At 46.2% G+C, this 19,979-nt stretch overlaps 1 protein-coding gene across 1 annotated transcript in view; it reads right to left on the bottom strand.

Annotated features, from left to right (window-relative positions):
- Window positions 1-19,979, bottom strand: part of HUNK (hormonally up-regulated Neu-associated kinase) — a 69,512-nt gene that overhangs the window by 5,454 nt on the left and 44,079 nt on the right. Inside the window, exons 6-7 of the mRNA XM_081326662.1 lie at window positions 18,534-18,663; window positions 11,329-11,497 (exon numbers count right to left, since the gene is read on the bottom strand). Coding sequence (XP_081182788.1) covers window positions 11,329-11,497; window positions 18,534-18,663 — 299 coding nt within the window. The remainder of the gene's footprint in view (window positions 1-11,328; window positions 11,498-18,533; window positions 18,664-19,979) is intronic.

The following is a 19,979-nucleotide window of genomic DNA, read 5'->3' as shown; positions in this document are numbered from 1 at the left end:
GTGGTGAGACCCCTTCTCAAGAAGCCTGCTTTGGACCCGGCTGTTTTAAACAACTATCGTCCAGTCTCCAACCTTCGCTTTTTGGCGAAGGTTGTTGAGAGTGTGGTGGCGCATCAGCTCCCTCTGTTCCTGGAGGAAACTGATTATCTGGACCCGTACCAATCGGGCTTCAGGCCCGGACACAGCATTGGTCGCGCTGGTGAATGATCTCTGGAGGGCCAGGGACAGGGGTTGCTCCTCTGTCCTGGTCCTATTAGATCTCTCAGCGGCGTTCGATACCATCGACCATGGTATCTTGCTGCGGCGTCTCAGGGGGCTGGGAGTGGGAGGCACCGTTTTACGGTGGTTCTCCTCCTACCTCCAGGGCCGCTCGCAGTCGGTGTTGACAGGAGGGCAGAGATCCGCCCCGAGGTCTCTCATTTGTGGAGTTCCTCAGGGGTCGGTTCTCTCGCCCCTCCTGTTCAACATCTATATGAAGCCGCTGGGCGAGATCATTCGTGGTTTTGGGGTGGGGTATCACCAGTACGCTGATGATACCCAACTTTTTCTTTCCACCCCGGACCAACCCAGTGATGCCCTCTCTGTGATGTCCCGGTGCCTGGATGCGGTTCAGGTCTGGATGGGGAGAAACAGGCTTCGTCTCAATCCTGCCAAGACTGAGTGGCTGTGCATATCGGCATCTCAGGTTAACCAAGTTATTCCATCCTTAATGATGGGGGGTGAGGTGTTACCCCCCGTTGATAGGGCTCGCAACCTGGGCGTTCTCCTGGATTCACGGCTCAATTTTGAAGACCATATAGGAGCCGTGACCAGGGGGGCTTTTGCACAGGTTCGCCTGGTGCGCCAGTTGCATCCCTATCTGGACCGAGACGCCCTACGCACAGTTACTCATGCACTTGTGACCTCCCGCTTGGACTACTGTAACGCTCTCTACATGGGGCTGCCCTTGAAGACCACACGGAGGCTTCAACTGGTGCAGAATGCGGCCGCGCGAGTTGTAATGGGAGTCTCCCGATACTCCCATGTAACACCTCTACTCCGCGAGCTGCATTGGCTTCCGGTTGCCCTCCGGGTGAAATTCAAGGTGCTGGTTATTACCTATGAAGCCCTACATGGCCTGGGTCCGGGTTACTTGAGGGAACACCTGCTGCCGGCATCAAATGCCCTTCGTCCAGTGCGCTCCCACAGGGAGGGTCTGCTCAGGGTTCCGCCGGTGAGAGATTGCCGGCGGGTGACACCCAGGGATAGGGCCTTCTCAGTGGGAGCGCCTGCCCTCTGGAACCAGCTGCCAGTGGAGCTGAGGACTGCCCCCGACCTCCGATCATTCCGCCGGGGCCTGAAGACCTGGCTCTTTGAGCTCTCGGGCCCAGGCTGAGGAGAAATTTTAATTGGGGTTTTAATTGTGTACAGGGTCAATTTAATATTTTTTAATTCGGTTTTAACTTTTGTATGTTGGATTTTTTAATTCCCTGTAAACCGCCCTGAGTCCTCAGGGAAAGGGCGGTATATAAATATAAATATAATAATAATAATAATAATAATAATAATAAATTAGCCCAATATTGGCTTTTTTAAATTCAGAAATTGCTACAAATCAATAACTAAATATATCATTTTACTAAATACATTACTAATTAATAATAACTATATATTAGTATAAATAACTATATTATTAAATATATTATTATGTAATAATATATATTACTATGTATTATTAAATATATTACTATATGAGTTAACACATAACATTTATTATTTCCCCATTCATTCATATATATATATATATATATATATATATATATATATATATATATATATATATATATATATATATATATATATATATATATATATATATATAATATAAATTTAATAAAATAAAATAAAATAAATAAATATAAACTAGACAATGGAATTAAGCTGGAAAGCAAGTACAGCATGGCATTTCAAAAACTGAGTTTGGACAATTCCCTTGATATTTAAATTAAAAAGCCTCAAAAGCATCCCAATATGATTAACGGGAATTATTCTCAAGGGCAGAGAGGTTATAACAAATTTCCTTATTAATGGTCTCATATCTTATGTTTCACAAAAATAAATCTAATAAATCAAAAGCCAATTCAAAGGCCAAGAAGTTGGCAGTATTTCTCCAACTAATTGACTAAGACCAAAGGTTCCCAACCTTTTGGGCACCAGGGACTGGTTATGTAGAGAGAGGTTTTTTCCACGGACCGGAGGGGGCGTGGTTTTGTGTGCTGCCTGCATCCCGCGGATGGGGCTTTCCTTGTTTGTGCGGACAGGTTGCTGGCATGCCATGTGGCCCAGTACTGGTCCATGGACCAGGGATTGGGGACCCCTGGACTAGACGAGTCTTTTAGCCATTTTTGATAGACTAAAATATGATATGCCCCATTATTACAAAAAAAATCCCCTACAAAATCTAAATGACTTATATTTTGCTTTTTAAAAGTACTTGATTCGGGTAGTTAATATAATGTGATATATATTATTATACCGTATTAGAGAAAAATCTTTGTGATTGCTAAGCAAAGACATCCACATAAAAGCACATAATCAATCAATCATATACTAATAAGATATTCACTGTAACAGAGACATATCATTTTCTGTAACACAGAGACATATCATTTAAGAATCAAATATTGATTTATTGCAATGGAAATTTATTCAGATGTAAGATATACAGTACAGTGATTTTATTTTATAGGAAAATAGCCTTAAAAGATAAGTACTATTCCTTCTAACACTGAAGTCAAATGATGTTCTAACAGAAATAAAAGCAAATGATAGTAGGGATTCTACACGACAGGATTTAATTATCTGTTTTCATCAATGATAATAGTAATAATAAACCCAAGGATTAAAATGGCAAATTGACTAGAGAAATAAACACGAAAAGAGAAGCAGAAAAGGGAGAAGATTTGGGCTGAACTATCCTGGAAGAGACCAAGTCAAAAAGCATTTGTGATAGATGTGATAGTGACATGCTGCCATATGCTGCAAGGAAAATTCCATCTACTACACTTGAGTTTTTAACACAATAAATCAAGTATTTGTCACACTATGGAATTTCCCCAATAATCATACAGAAAGGGAATGGAAAGACACTGTACCTGTACTGGAGGTACTGGAAGGCAAATGAAAAAAGATTTGTTGCATGAGGTCAGAGGTGAGAATTGTTTTGTTTAAATGGATTAGACTAAGGAAGCAAGGGCAAGCATCAGCCATGAACTGCTCTATGTTTCTTATTTTTTTCTTATTTTTTTATTTTTATTTTATTTTATTAAAAAGTTAATACAAACTCCAAAAATTAAAAAAAAACAAAGAAAAGACCCAAAACAAACAAGACATTTAAAAAGTGCATTATGAAAACTAACACATACTGTATACACATATTATCCCCCTAGTTAAATACTGTTTAATACATTAGGTAAAGGTAAAGGTAAAGGTTCCCCCGCACATGCGTGCTAGTCGTTTCCAACTCTAGGGGCCGGTGCTCATCTCTGTTTCAAAGCTGAAGAGCCAGCGCTTGTCTGAGGACGTCTCCGTGGTCATGTGGCCGGCATGACTAGACGCCAAAGGCGCACGGAACACTGTTACCTTCCCACCGGAGTGGTCCCTATTTTTCTACTTGCATTTTTATGTGCTTTCGAACTGCTAGGTTGGCAGAAGCTGGGACGAGTAACAGGCGCTCACTCTGTAACGCGGCACTCGGGATTCGACCCGCCAAACTGCCGACCTTCTGATCGACCAGCTCAGCGTCCTAACCCACTGAGCCACCGCGTAGTACAATATTAATTTCCCGCGTCTTTGTGAAACTGGCTCAATTTTTTTTTAAACTACTACATCTATTTGCAAATTATTGATCTGCTGTCTGTAAACTATATCAATGACAAAATAGTTAACAAGAAGAACAATAATCAATCAGAAGCATAAGAATGTTTCTTATTTTTCAATGCCATTTAAAAATAGTATGTTAAAAAAAATCAATAGGCTGGCCCAGCCTTTTCCAAGAATGGGTCCCATTGTTTTACCGCTTCTATTAAAACAAAATTGCAGATTTTTTTTCTGCTTACTGAAGGTGAAGTTTACAGGTAGTTCTCAACTTACAGCAGTTCATTTAGTGACTGTTTGAAGTTGCAACAGCACTGAAAAAGTGAGTTTTTCACTTACAATTGTTGCTGCATCCCCATGATCACATGATCAAAATTCAGATGCTTGGCAACTGACTCATATTTATGACAGTTGCAGTGTCCTGGGGTCATGTGATCACTTTTTGTGACCTTGTGCCCAGCAAAGTCAATGGGGAAGCCAGATTCGCTAAAACAACCGTGTTACTAACTTAACAATTACAGTGATTTACTTAACAACTGTGACAAGAAAGGACATAAAATGGAAGAAAATTCATTAAACATCTGTCTCACTTAGTAACAAAAGGTTTGGGCCCCATTGTGGTCTAAGTCGAGGACTACTTGTTTAAACCCATACAGTAAATAGCTATGTGGATATAAAAAGCACTAAACTCAGACTTATCTCGAAATAAATCACCCCAAGACTGGGCTTTGAAAAAAAAAGTTTATTCTGACTTATTTTTACTTCAGACAATTGTATAGTGTTTGAAAAATATGAATATTCTTTTCTCATATAGAAGATTTATCTCACATCTTCTAAAGCCACCTAAGTTATTGTTAGACAAATTAATAATTACATTAAAACAAACAGAGTTTCCAAAGAAACACATTTAGGATTGTGAAAAATTTGTTTTTAAGAAAAATTATTAAAATTATAGGCAGCAATTCTGTTCACCTAACTTTTTTTATATTACATAAATTATTTTTAGTTCCAAAGTCACAAAAAGCATGGCATACAGAGAAAAAATATCTATGTTCCTCACAATCTAATAAGTTATTAATTGATTCACTGTGCTGCTCAAATCTATTTACCGTATATACTTGAGTATAAGCCGAATTTTTCAGCCCACTTTTTGGGCTGAAAAATTCCACTTCGGCTTATACTCCAGTCAACAAAAAAACTTACCGAGGACTTGTGCGCGGCCGAGGCTTTGGTGCTTCCGGGATCGCCCGCACCTCTCCCAAGCCACCGCCGTCCGAGACCTCCCCAAACGTCGGCAGGTCTCCGGAGCTCCGCGCCTTGCCTGCCTGCTTCTTTCCGCAGCGGAAAGAAGCAGGCAGGCGGGGCGCGGAGGAACGGAGACTTGCCGACGTTTGGGGAGGTTTGGGCGCCTCCCCAAACCTCGGCAGCTCTCCGTTCCTCCTGCCGACCTTTGGGGAGGTTTGGGCGCCTCCCCAAACCTCGGCAGGTCTCCGTTCCTCCGCGCAGACCTGCCGACGTTTGGGGAGGTTTGGGCGCCTCCCCAAACCTCCCCAAACCTCGGCAGGTCTCCGTTCCTGTTTGGGGAGGTTTGGGCGCCTCCCCAAACCTCCCCAAACCTCGGCAGGTCTCCGTTCTTCCTGCCGACCTTTGGGGAGGTTTGGGCGCCTCCCCAAACCTCCCCAAACCTCGGCAGGTCTCCGTTCCTGTTTGGGGAGGTTTGGGCGCCTCCCCAAACCTCGGCAGGTCTCCTTTCCTCCGCGCAGACCTGCCGACGTTTGGGGAGGTTTGGGCGCCACCCCAAACCTCCCCAAACCTCGGCAGGTCTCCGTTCCTGTTTGGGGAGGTTTGGGCGCCTCCCCAAACCTCCCCAAACCTCGGCAGGTCTCCGTTCCTCTGCGCAGACCTGCCGACCTTTGGGGAGGTTTGGGCGCCTCCCCAAACGTCCCCAAACCTCGGCAGGTCTCCGTTCCTGTTTGGGGAGGTTTGGGCGCCTCCCCAAACCTCCCCAAACCTCGGCAGGTCTCCGTTCCTCCGCGCAGACCTGCCGACGTTTGGGGAGGTTTGGGCGCCTCCCCAAACCTCCCCAAACCTCGGCAGGTCTCCGTTCCTGTTTGGGGAGGTTTGGGCGCCTCCCCAAACCTCGGCAGGTCTCCGTTCCTCCGCGCAGACCTGCCGACCTTTGGGGAGGTTTGGGCGCCTCCCCAAACGTCCCCAAACCTCGGCAGGTCTCCGTTCCTGTTTGGGGAGGTTTGGGCGCCTCCCCAAACCTCCCCAAACCTCGGCAGGTCTCCGTTCCTCCGCGCAGACCTGCCGACGTTTGGGGAGGTTTGGGCGCCTCCCCAAACCTCCCCAAACCTCGGCAGGTCTCCGTTCCTGTTTGGGGAGGTTTGGGCGCCTCCCCAAACCTCCCCAAACCTCGGCAGGTCTCCGTTCCTCCGCGCAGACCTGCCGACCTTTGGGGAGGTTTGGGCGCCTCCCCAAACGTCCCCAAACCTCGGCAGGTCTCCGTTCCTGTTTGGGGAGGTTTGGGCGCCTCCCCAAACCTCCCCAAACCTCGGCAGGTCTCCGTTCCTCCGCGCAGACCTGCCGACCTTTGGGGAGGTTTGGGCGCCTCCCCAAACCTCCCCAAACCTCGGCAGGTCTCCGTTCTTCCTGCCGACCTTTGGGGAGGTTTGGGCGCCTCCCCAAACCTCCCCAAACCTCGGCAGGTCTCCGTTCCTGTTTGGGGAGGTTTGGGCGCCTCCCCAAACCTCCCCAAACCTCGGCAGGTCTCCGTTCCTCCGCGCAGACCTGCCGACGTTTGGGGAGGTTTGGGCGCCTCCCCAAACCTCCCCAAACCTCGGCAGGTCTCCGTTCATGTTTGGGGAGGTTTGGGCGCCTCCCCAAACCTCCCCAAACCTCGGCAGGTCTCCGTTCCTCCGCGCAGACCTGCCGACCTTTGGGGAGGTTTGGGCGCCTCCCCAAACGTCCCCAAACCTCGGCAGGTCTCCGTTCCTGTTTGGGGAGGTTTGGGCGCCTCCCCAAACGTCCCCAAACCTCGGCAGGTCTCCGTTCCTGTTTGGGGAGGTTTGGGCGCCTCCCCAAACCTCGGCAGGTCTCCGTTCCTCCGCGCAGACCTGCCGACGTTTGGGGAGGTTTGGGCGCCTCCCCAAACGTCCCCAAACCTCGGCAGGTCTCCGTTCCTGTTTGGGGAGGTTTGGGCGCCTCCCCAAACCTCCCCAAACCTCGGCAGGTCTCCGTTCCTCCGCGCAGACCTGCCGACGTTTGGGGAGGTTTGGGCGCCTCCCCAAACCTCCCCAAACCTCGGCAGGTCTCCGTTCCTGTTTGGGGAGGTTTGGGCGCCTCCCCAAACCTCGGCAGGTCTCCGTTCCTCCGCGCAGACCTGCCGACCTTTGGGGAGGTTTGGGCGCCTCCCCAAACGTCCCCAAACCTCGGCAGGTCTCCGTTCCTGTTTGGGGAGGTTTGGGCGCCTCCCCAAACCTCCCCAAACCTCGGCAGGTCTCCGTTCCTCCGCGCAGACCTGCCGACCTTTGGGGAGGTTTGGGCGCCTCCCCAAACCTCCCCAAACCTCGGCAGGTCTCCGTTCTTCCTGCCGACCTTTGGGGAGGTTTGGGCGCCTCCCCAAACCTCCCCAAACCTCGGCAGGTCTCCGTTCCTGTTTGGGGAGGTTTGGGCGCCTCCCCAAACCTCCCCAAACCTCGGCAGGTCTCCGTTCCTCCGCGCAGACCTGCCGACGTTTGGGGAGGTTTGGGCGCCTCCCCAAACCTCCCCAAACCTCGGCAGGTCTCCGTTCCTGTTTGGGGAGGTTTGGGCGCCTCCCCAAACCTCCCCAAACCTCGGCAGGTCTCCGTTCCTCCGCGCAGACCTGCCGACCTTTGGGGAGGTTTGGGCGCCTCCCCAAACGTCCCCAAACCTCGGCAGGTCTCCGTTCCTGTTTGGGGAGGTTTGGGCGCCTCCCCAAACGTCCCCAAACCTCGGCAGGTCTCCGTTCCTGTTTGGGGAGGTTTGGGCGCCTCCCCAAACCTCGGCAGGTCTCCGTTCCTCCGCGCAGACCTGCCGACGTTTGGGGAGGTTTGGGCGCCTCCCCAAACGTCCCCAAACCTCGGCAGGTCTCCGTTCCTGTTTGGGGAGGTTTGGGCGCCTCCCCAAACCTCCCCAAACCTCGGCAGGTCTCCGTTCCTCCGCGCAGACCTGCCGACGTTTGGGGAGGTTTGGGCGCCTCCCCAAACCTCCCCAAACCTCGGCAGGTCTCCGTTCCTGTTTGGGGAGGTTTGGGCGCCTCCCCAAACCTCGGCAGGTCTCCGTTCCTCCGCGCAGACCTGCCGACCTTTGGGGAGGTTTGGGCGCCTCCCCAAACGTCCCCAAACCTCGGCAGGTCTCCGTTCCTGTTTGGGGAGGTTTGGGCGCCTCCCCAAACCTCCCCAAACCTCGGCAGGTCTCCGTTCCTCCGCGCAGACCTGCCGACCTTTGGGGAGGTTTGGGCGCCTCCCAAAACGTCCCCAAACCTCGGCAGGTCTCCGTTCCTGTTTGGGGAGGTTTGGGCGCCTCCCCAAACCTCCCCAAACCTCGGCAGGTCTCCGTTCCTCCGCGCAGACCTGCCGACCTTTGGGGAGGTTTGGGCGCCTCCCCAAACCTCCCCAAACCTCGGCAGGTCTCCGTTCTTCCTGCCGACCTTTGGGGAGGTTTGGGCGCCTCCCCAAACCTCCCCAAACCTCGGCAGGTCTCCGTTCCTGTTTGGGGAGGTTTGGGCGCCTCCCCAAACCTCCCCAAACCTCGGCAGGTCTCCGTTCCTCCGCGCAGACCTGCCGACGTTTGGGGAGGTTTGGGCGCCTCCCCAAACCTCCCCAAACCTCGGCAGGTCTCCGTTCCTGTTTGGGGAGGTTTGGGCGCCTCCCCAAACCTCCCCAAACCTCGGCAGGTCTCCGTTCCTCCGCGCAGACCTGCCGACCTTTGGGGAGGTTTGGGCGCCTCCCCAAACGTCCCCAAACCTCGGCAGGTCTCCGTTCCTGTTTGGGGAGGTTTGGGCGCCTCCCCAAACCTCCCCAAACCTCGGCAGGTCTCCGTTCCTCCGCGCAGACCTGCCGACCTTTGGGGAGGTTTGGGCGCCTCCCCAAACCTCCGCAGGTCTCCGTTCTTCCTGCCGACCTTTGGGGAGGTTTGGGCGCCTCCCCAAACCTCCCCAAACCTCGGCAGGTCTCCGTTCCTCCGCGCAGACCTGCCGACGTTTGGGGAGGTTTGGGCGCCTCCCCAAACCTCGGCAGGTCTCCGTTCCTGTTTGGGGAGGTTTGGGCGCCTCCCCAAACCTCCCCAAACCTCGGCAGGTCTCCGTTCCTCCGCGCAGACCTGCCGACCTTTGGGGAGGTTTGGGCGCCTCCCCAAACCTCCCCAAACCTCGGCAGGTCTCCGTTCTTCCTGCCGACCTTTGGGGAGGTTTGGGCGCCTCCCCAAACCTCCCCAAACCTCGGCAGGTCTCCGTTCCTCCTGCCGACCTTTGGGGAGGTTTGGGCGCCTCCCCAAACGTCGGCAGGTCTGCGCGGAGGAACGGAGACCTGCCGAGGTTTGGGGAGGTTTGGGGAGGCGCCCAAACCTCCCCAAACGTCGGCAGGTCTGCGCGGAGGAACGGAGACCTGCCGAGGTTTGGGGAGGTTTGGGGAGGCGCCCAAACCTCCCCAAACAGGAACGGAGACCTGCCGAGGTTTGGGGAGGTTTGGGGAGGCGCCCAAACCTCCCCAAAGGTCGGCAGGTCTGCGCGGAGGAACGGAGACCTGCCGAGGTTTGGGGAGGCGCCCAAACCTCCCCAAAGGTCGGCAGGTCTGCGCGGAGGAACGGAGACCTGCCGAGGTTTGGGGAGGCGCCCAAACCTCCCCAAAGGTCGGCAGGAGGAACGGAGACCTGCCGAGGTTTGGGGAGGTTTGGGGAGGCGCCCAAACCTCCCCAAAGGTCGGCAGGAGGAACGGAGACCTGCCGAGGTTTGGGGAGGTTTGGGGAGGCGCCCAAACCTCCCCAAAGGTCGGCAGGAGGAACGGAGACCTGCCGAGGTTTGGGGAGGTTTGGGGAGGCGCCCAAACCTCCCCAAAGGTCGGCAGGAGGAACGGAGACCTGCCGACGTTTGGGGAGGTTTGGGGAGGTGCGCGCGATCCTGGAAGCACTGAAGCCTCGGCCGCGCGCAAGTCCTCGGTAAGCTCCGGGCAGTCACTTGCTTCGCGTCTCCTGAGGGAAGGGGGGGCGACTGGAGCGGGCGTGTTTCCTCGCCTGCTGGGCGCCGCGATTTGCCCGGGTAACGCGCGGGCCCCGAATGGCAGCGTGGAGCGAGGAAGCGGACAGCCAGGGCTTCCCCGAGAGCCGCGGCCACACAGGGTATTCCTGTGTATTCAGGCTTGCAAAATGGCGGATCGAGCCTCTGCTGGCGGCAGAGGCTTGCAGAACGGCGGATCGGCTTATACTCGAGTCAATAACTTTTTCCAGTTTTTGGGGGTGAAATTGGGGGTCTCGGCTTATACTCGAGTCGGCTTATACTCAAGTATATACGGTTTTTCCCGACTGGATTAAATTGTTTGAAAATATACATGTGATAAGCAGGGACGTGGTGGCTCAGTGGGTTAGGACGCTGAGCTTGTCGATCAGAAGGTCGGCAGTTTGGTGGGTCGAATCCCAAGTGCCGCGTAACAGAGTGAGCGCCTGTTACTCGTCCCAGCTTCTGCCAACCTAGCAGTTCGAAAGCACGTAGAAATGCAAGTAAGAAAAATAGAGACCACTACGGTGGGAAGGTAACAGTGTTCTGTGCGCCTTTGGCGTCTACTCACGCCGGCCACATGACCACGGAGACGTCCTTGGACAAGCGCTGGTTCTTCGGCTTTGAAACGGAGATGAGCACCGGCCCCTAGAGTTGGAAACGACTAGCACGCATGTGCGGGGGAACTTAAGCAGGTAGAATCAAAGTAGCTCTATTTCAACTGATGTCTACTAGTTTACCCCAATAGACTACAACTTCACTGGATCCTGCTATAGCTTCACTGTTCCCTGTAACTTGAAAAAAACAAACTAGCCCTTTCTAAGGTAAATTTCTTTGCCATAATAAAGAACAATGGAATGTTGGCATAGTGGAATAGACCCGTGGAAAAAGGCTTTTATGTACAGAGAAAGCTTTCACTAGAGGCTTCGAAACAAAAGTAGTTTTTGCCCAAGGATATTCTTAATTATTCAAATCAGCTATGTTTTTTTCCTCCCAGATATTCCATTCCATTCCCCAATGGCCATTCTCCTTACAAGAGATGCTCAGCAATCTATGATCAGTGAAAATGTCCAGTTTTAAAGGCTGTTAAAGTTCTTCATATTTTGAGGTGGTTCAGATCCCCCCCCCACAGTTGTAGTGTTTCTGACGCATATTGTACTTATTTCTTAATATCTCCATTTTGGCTACTGTCATTCTATTCAACTTTGTAGTGTTCAAGTATCATCCAAAATTATACTTACTTTTGTTCCTCCGGTATAGCGCTCTAGCTTCTTATGAAGTAGAATGTAGATGGCAAGCATGTGGCAAGCTCTATTTGAAAGAATAGTGTTGATCACATCACTATTCTTATAGCCAAGCTTTTCTGTCATGTACAGCAGCACGCTTTGGCTTATGTCTTCTAGATGAATTCTGCAAGAAAGATTTAACAATAATATAGGTAGTCCTCACAATAGGTCACTTAACAGCTGTTTGAAGTTATGCCGGATCCCCCAAAAGCTACTTATGACCTAGTCCTGAAGGTATGGCTGCTGCAGTTCCCATGTTCATTCATCCACAGGGACACTGCAGTGCCCCGGCTTATTTTCCTCTTTCCCCACTTGGTACCTGCAAGCATTTCCCTCTCCCAATGACTTCCCACTGGCCTTATCCCTCTGCACATGGCCACATGATAAAGCAATTGATCCCAGCACTCTGGAAAGCCTCGCAGCTTTTCAAAAGGTGAGGAGGAGGGTATTTGGCCTGTTGGGGTGGGAATCAGGCTTAAGCTTGGGGGAACCCATTAGCAGTGGGGAAATGCCTGTGAGGATCCAAGGGAAGAGGAAGCAGAAGAAACGTAGACCTGGGCCTGTTCTAGGACCTAGGTCTCCACCCCTTAGGCACCCCATGCTCTATTTAATAAACTGCACATTTGTTTAACAATTCACTGGGAAGAGCAGGGATATCGGGATCGTTAAGTGAAATGCTTCACTTAACAGCCATTGTGAAATGCAACCATTGCAGTCCTATCTCGAGGAAACAGCTGTAGACCATCTTCAAGGTTCTCAGGAGAAAGATGGCAATCCTAAAGGCTACAGCATTCTTGCAAATCACCATGTTAATTAATATGATTAAAAGATCTAATCGAGCTAATAATTTTGTTCGGACTACGTTAAAAGAGAAATCTACAAATTGTTAATATGTTTTTAAAGAAGAAATTTGTAAATTAAAATGTATCTATGTGGTAGATATGCACAACCCAGTTTATGGAGGGTTGTCCACATTTTAAAAGAATCATTTATTTAGTTACTTGGAGGGGAAAGGGAGCATTAATTAGGTACTTCTCTACATTTTCAAAGATTGATCGATTGACTGAATCACTGATTGACCATTAATCATGTATATAACTTCCACTTCTATTGTAGAATTTTGAGTTTACAGCTTTTCAGACTCCATGCATGGTCCATGGTCAGAATGTAGGTGTATAGAAAAGAGTCTTCTCCACAAGGGTGTCTTCTATTAAAGGATGGTGAAATAAAGCCAGTGGGCACAGCCTTGCTCTCCACCTCAAGAAATTCTTTATTATTTAAGAACAGTAGTTATGTCAGGACCCACCCCAATCCACGTCTTAGGACAGGGGTCAGCAACCTGAAACAGTGAAAGAGCCACTCGGAACCGGTTCCCTCACAAAAGGAAAAACTGGGAGCCGCAAAAAATACATGTGCGCATGCGCAGAAAAGGGTTTGACTGAAGAGTGGAGCCAAGACAAGATATGCACCTACCCTGCATATTTGAATTGATTAGTTGAACTTTTTTAGTCCCACTTTTTTTTTTTGGGACTGCACATGGCAGAGGACTGGGAGCCGCAGGAGACGTCTGAAAGAGCCGCATGCGGCTCTGGAGCCATGGGTTGCAGACCTGCGTCTTAGGAAAACAAAAACTCTTGGAGTCAGTTCTAGTCCAAAAGGAATCTTTACTAGGACATGCTTGATTGTGGGAATACAAGACAGGACTTAGTATTGTTTTACAAATTGAAATTTTATAAAGGGTACCCGGTTCACCCCCCCTTCCCTCAACCCCATTTGGTCAGCCCCCATCCTTCTACTTTGTGTCATCCCTTTTGTGGGGAAAAAAAGGAACTTCGAATCTTTATGGTTATTGCTTTCTTCCTCTCCAGAATTAAAAGAAGACACAAGCCAGATGCCTTCTTCTCTAACCCTCCCTTTTGTCCCCCCCAGTTCAAAAGGTTCCCTTGGCCTTTGAAATAACCTAAGACAGGCTGAATCCACATATGCTCCTCCTTCCTCTGGAGATGGCAGAATCCATGGGGGGGGATAATGTTTTAAACATACATTTATGAATGTGATATAAATGGATTCTGACAAGTTAATTGTGTGACAGGGAATGGAACAATTGATTAAATGGCTTCTAAAATTTGGTGTCTTCTAGATATGGACTGACATTCCCCTAAATTTCTTACCATCTGTCTAGGAATTCTAGAATTGCTAGTTCAGAGAGTACCCTTTGTGAAAGGCTAGAACGGAACTTTGGCTATAAGAATAGTTGCAAATGAATGCAATAAAACTTTTAAAACCAAGAGCCTTTCAAAGCATCAACATTAACTGCATCCATTTAAGAGGTTTTCAATTCACTGAACATCACCATCCAGTGCCGGACTCTTAAAACTGCTTATTTTCTGTTTCAGATTATTTTGGCAACATTATTCCCAACAGGTAGTAGACAAGTTGCATGTGACTTCTATATAAATATATTCAAAGCAATCCAATTAAGATGAATATTTTTTCCAAGTTTTAAATCTGAGTGACAATTCAGTGGCAAGAAATTAAGAACTTTTTAAATTCTCCTATTAAAATTAAGCAAATTAGAAGTGCTTGACTTTGGCTGAATCAAGGACTACATGTGTAAATTCTGATTACAAAAGATTTCTCATTCTTATTACTTCTGTTCCAAGTTATACAGATGTGATGAAAAATGTACATTGTCATTGCTACGTGTCTGTATTTTATTGCCTTTAAAAAAAGGTTATTGTTTTTTTTTTGAAGCATACAACTAAAGATCAGTAATTATTTATTTTCAGAAGTGTACTTGGTAATAACAATTTATAAAAAAATATGTGTAATTTATGCCATTATAGTTTCTCTGTACCGATTTAAAATATTAGCAAAACTAGTGAAATTCCCCAAGCAGTAATTTACATTGTATTTATGCTTTGTTTTCTGCCAGAAATAATAACCAAAAATAAAAGATAATTGAAAGCACAAGTAAATATAATTGAATATAATTGAAAACTGATAGCATCTACCTAGACTCAGGTGAAAAGTGACAGGGTTTGTGCAGAATATCTCCTGAGCCAACAAGGAGAATGCACAGAAGAAGTGGTACTGAGAGTAGTCAGGTTTTACACAGCAACCACACTGATACACTGAGATGTGTAAAAAGGAAAAAACTTTACTTTTAGGAGTAGAACAAGTCAAGGATGAACAGTCCAGGTCATACACGGGTACAAAGAAGATATCAACAGTTCAAGAGTTATCCAATACAAAGTCGTCTTACCAGTCCAAAAGTCAAAAACACAGTTCTTCCGGTTTAGCAAACAGTAGCAAAACCACAATCAACAATAATTAGCAAGCAATGTAACAGAGTAACTAACACAGAGAGAGGCTATGTCTCTAGCTCCCTCTTATGGCCGTTGAAAGAACACAGCGTTGGCCAATCATTACACATTTAAAGGGATACAATACATTACAAATCATGGCTTATATATTGCCAACCCAACCAGTTAGGCTATAATCATATGACTAACAAAAAGGCTGCTTAATTAAGGAAAAAAATTCCAACATTTTCTCTATGGTAGGGATTTCCAAAGCCTGCAAACAACCACCATGAGGTTTTCCATAATGTCAATGAATTTGTTCCTGATGTTGGCCAAATTAAAAAACAAGATTGCTGCTATAAGGGTCAATGTAATTGTCACGTAGCCTGATGCCAAGCCATATGTCGTTGATAGCACTTTAAATTGTATACAGAATCAAATTCATAGATATTAACAAGAGAGGTCATTTGCTCACTGTAACTAACCATTGTGAACATTCTGGCTGAGGCACCTGAATTAACAGAAACTCCAAACACTTTTCAAATCTTCACATAAACAATGTTACGTTAGTCCAAATAGGAACCAACTAAAGTGTGGGTTCCAACCACCACATTTGCTTAATGACTGCTTAATGACTGCTGCAAAGCAATGTGGTAAAATCAGGCCAGTCATGTGATGACCCACTTAACAATTGGCACGACTTACAACTGTAATTCCGGGCTCAATTACAATAATAAGTTGAGGACTACCTATACATATTACAGCACTTGCCCCCCCCTCACAAAAGGAGTACTGAAAACTAATTGGAAATTATTCATTGTAGGATTCAAAGAATTTTTTTTTATTAAAGCAAGTTTTCATCATTGCTTCTTTTAGACATGAAGAATCAAACTTTATTAAAAGTGACAGGTTTCACAACTTCAACAATCTTCCACATATCCTAAGGTTCTACAGCAGGGATCTTCAAACTTGGCCCTTTTATGACTTGTGGACTTCAACTCCCAGAAATCCTCAGCCAGGCACGCTGGCTGAGGAATTCTAGTTGAAGTCCACAAGTCATAAAAGCGCCACATTTGAAGACCCCTGTTCTCCAAAATGAAAAACATCAGCAAAAGTAGCACATTTGATATTAAGTTCCAAAGAAATAGACCAAAGATCATAGTAAAAGATCGACTGTTTCAATCTTCCTGAAAATTAATTCTTGATTTGTTCAGATTTGGGATCAAATTATAGAGGGTAAATTAAACAAATATTTGCATTTTTAAAAATGCAAACAGCTGATAATTATAGAAATTACAGCAGATAAAAACAGGAAAAAATATTAATTTCTTCCCTGCTTGCCAATGTCGTGAAAATTAATTGTTGTGTCCTATTATTTGTATTGGAAGAAATGAAAATTTACACTTGCATGCTCAACCAGTACCCTTGGATATTGATTTCAAAAGAAAAGGGGGAGTCTTTATAATCATGAAGTTATTAGAATGCATTATAAGTATTTGGCTGGCTGTCTTGTACTGGAAATAGAGTTTTAGATCAGGGCTTTTCAACCAGTGGTACAGGTACCACCTGTGGTACATTGGCACCTGGCAGGTGGTATGCGACCATCCTAGAAAAGTGGTAGCAGGGGAGGGGAATGAGCTGAACTGGTGGCAGCACCGCACAAGCCTGAGCGAGACACATCTGGAGCTGCAGGGCTGTCAGGGCTCAGCAGAAGTGCCAGGATCAGCGCCAGCCTCCAGCTGGAGCTCAGCACTGATGCTGGCACTTCTGAGCCCAGAAGAAGTGCCGATCAGCTGGAATGTTGCAGCATCCCCAGGGTCTTGTGATTTACATTCAGATGCTTGACAACTGATTCATATTTATGACGGTCACAGTGTCCCAGGGCCATGTGAACTGACCAAAACCTGCTGCAACCACCCAGCAGACTGGGGGAATAAAAACCAAACATACCCCCACCCCACCCCCACTGCCAATCCTCAACAGAAATGCTCACAACTATGAAAATCTCAGACAGGAGGAAGAGCGCCGCCAGGCAAGCAGGCAGGTGTCTTGCTCAGCTGTGGCTTGGGGGGCACTTTTTTCAGTGCCATTGTAGCTTTGAACAGTCACTAAGCGAACTGTCGTAAGTCGAAGACTATCTGTACTTCATCACTTTTTTCCCTTTTTTTTTTTTGGTCAAGTTTTTGGCACCTTGCTAGGCAACTGGTGGTACTCAGATGTTGCCATATCCTAAAAGTGGTACAATGGGTGAAAAGGTTGAAAAGCCCTGTTTTAGATTACAATCCTACATATTTTTTACGGGACTAAGCATTTCCCTATTTAACTATATTTACTTCTGAGTAAGCCTTTATATAACTTTATATAACTGTAGTGTTGGTTTGATCGGGCCCATTCTTTCTTATATTCACTAAATTGACAGTTTTACAGTATAATGTATCCAGCTCAGAGATTCTACCTGCAATTATAAAACTCCCTTTCATAAGAGATTATCTGGCACTTTACACTGACTCGTCAGTTTTAGATTTTACTAAGCCCCCAGTTATGTTTCAGGGTTTGGTTTCGTTTCACTTTATTGCTTTTGTGGCTGCTACTCTATTCTACAGTATGATTTGAATAAAAAAGCTTTTTAAAAGCTTCTTCTTGAAAATATCATTGAATCATAATTCTCCAAATCGGTTCACATGTATAACTTCATAAAATGTGACTTTGATGACAAATTATGCTCTGCCCATTCAATGCCCTACCTGAAACCCTGCAATTTTCCTAACTGGATGTGATTTTTAAAATGCATATATGATCCATCTGTGTAACATTCCAAGCAGGTTTCTAACTTTTTCCACCTCCAAGAGATAAAGAGTTTTTGCATTAAAAAAATATGTAATATCTTCAGTGCTTTAGGGAACAGTAATGGTTGGATAAGGTTTTATTTCGTTTTCTGCCACACAAATCTGTCGTTTCTTTTTCTTGCAGTTCATTTACTGTAGCATATTTTCTTCATTCTTGCTGCCTAGCAGCAGAATATAAATGTAATGTTTGTATCCATCATATAAAATCTAAACTAGATGTTTAGAAAGGAACCAGCCTCCCTGCTGTATTAATATCCACCCATGTGTTACATAACCGTCATTACCATAGTAACTAGCATTTCACAACTATTAAGACTTTTTATCCTAAACACACACCCCACCACCACCTTTATTTAGGTTGGGAAGGCTGAACCTCCACAGCAAAGCTGTGAAAAAGCAATGTGGCAAGTCCAAAGATCCATCAGTGATTTTAGAACTAATCTGAGCAACCCTAAAACAGATCACAGAATGACCATTGCACCATACTTTGTCCTCTCAAGGAACTTGTGGAGACTGAGCAGAATGAAACTCAAGAGTAGGAAGCAGCAAAGCAGTCAAGTTGAAGGAGTGTGGAGAACTTGAGAAAGTCTCCAGGTCAAATCTCCCTGAAGTTATCAACCCAGAAGATTATGCTCTCTGCGTTTAGACTTTTTTCTCTCTTAAATGCTGAGGTAATAGTAGTGACAGAGCATTTTGATTACTAGAACAATTTGGTATAAAGAAGCGAAAAATTTATTATTTTGTAACGTTGTTCTTCTTTACCACTACGATTCCCCCCCCTCCCCCACGCACGAGAATTTTCAAGCTTGTAAATACCAAACGAATTGAGAAGTGAGTGCAGAGAATGTGGTTATCATGAGGTCTTATGCCACTTCTGGATGGTTGCAGAGAAATTAAGAAAGAAACACCGCCTCCAATCCAGTTTTCTGATCAGAGGCACCTCAGTGTCTTTGATGGAATTTTATCATGCTGGCAGAATACCTAGCACATTCTGTCTTTTGTGCATTACCTGTTTGGATATGTGACATTATTCAGTGCTTTCCCATTCTCACTAAGCCAACGATTTGCTAATGCTTGTTGGATGTTTGGTCTCTTTGCAGGATCCGGTTCTAGCAGAATTTTTAAGAAGTTTACAGCTGCTGCAAAGACATTGAAAACAAAGGGAGGGGGGAGGAAGTGTTATTTTCTTCGTGGCTATATTTATTCTTTTGAAGTCAAATAAGGTATTTTAGAATTGCAGTTTTTCTCTCAAAATCTGAAATACAATATCCTTGCTGCATTTACACATTGCTTTTATACATTAAGGGACACGGTGGCTCAGTGGGTTAGGATGCTGAGCTTGTCGATCGGAAGGTCGGCAGTTTGGCGGGTCGAATCCCGAGTGCCACGTAACAGAGTGAGCGCCTGTTACTCGTCCCAGCTTCTGCCAACCTAGCAGTTCGAAAGCACGTAAAAATGCAAGTAGAAAAATAGGGACCACTCCGGTGGGAAGGTAACAGCGTTCCGTGCGCCCTTGGCGTCTAGTCATGCCGGCCACATGACCACGGAGACGTCCTCGGACAAGCGCTGGCTCTTCGGCTTTGAAACGGAGATGAGCACGGGCCCCTAGAGTCGGAAACGACTAGCACGCATGTGCGGGGGAACCTTTACCTTTACCTTTTTTATACATTAAAAGAGTAAGCTGGTAAGCTAAGGAATACAGTAGTGGAAAAGATAACTTGACTTGTGGGGTAAAATACTCTCCCCCACAAATAAGATAGATAATTCAATCTTGATAAACAGTTGTATTTTAAATAACGATTTTGACCAGCCTTGAATTATAAATTGCAATGGCTATATGCCAGACTGCATTACACAATGATTCTTATATTCAAGGTTTCTTGAATACTTCAAAGTGGTTAAGTTTACACCCAATTTTAATTCATGGTTTATAAAAAGATGGTGCAAGATTGACTCAATACATCAAGGCAAAACCAAACCAATAACTTTATTGCTTACTGTAACATATGAATTCAAGTCTTCCATGTTAGTGTGGTTAATAAATATTGCTATGGCAGGATTTGGACTGATTGCCTTATCAATGCCTAATTATCCACTTTTTACGCTAAAGTTTTTAAATATAGATTTAAATCTGAAATACTACATTCTATATTTTTAACAAATAATAAGAATACTAGCAGTAAGAATATCATTATGTTTGACAATGACATTCCTTTTGACTTAATTGCATTTAAGTTGTTGGAGATTCAGTGAAACTAATATTTTATTTAAATATATTGTACCATTTAGGTATGAAGCAATTAAATATATCAACTGAATCTTAAGATTTAATATTTTTACATGTTCGTATTCTATCTCAGTCACATGTGAATTGTCTTTTAGACAAAGAAAATGAACTTGCAATAAAAAACTTATTGTTCAGCATCAGAAGGACAAATATATGCTTTCAGCTATT

Source organism: Vipera berus (assembly GCF_964194415.1).
Source record: "Vipera berus genome assembly, chromosome: 4".
Classification (NCBI taxonomy): domain Eukaryota; kingdom Metazoa; phylum Chordata; class Lepidosauria; order Squamata; family Viperidae; genus Vipera; species Vipera berus.
This window is presented reverse-complemented; position numbering and strand designations above follow the sequence as displayed.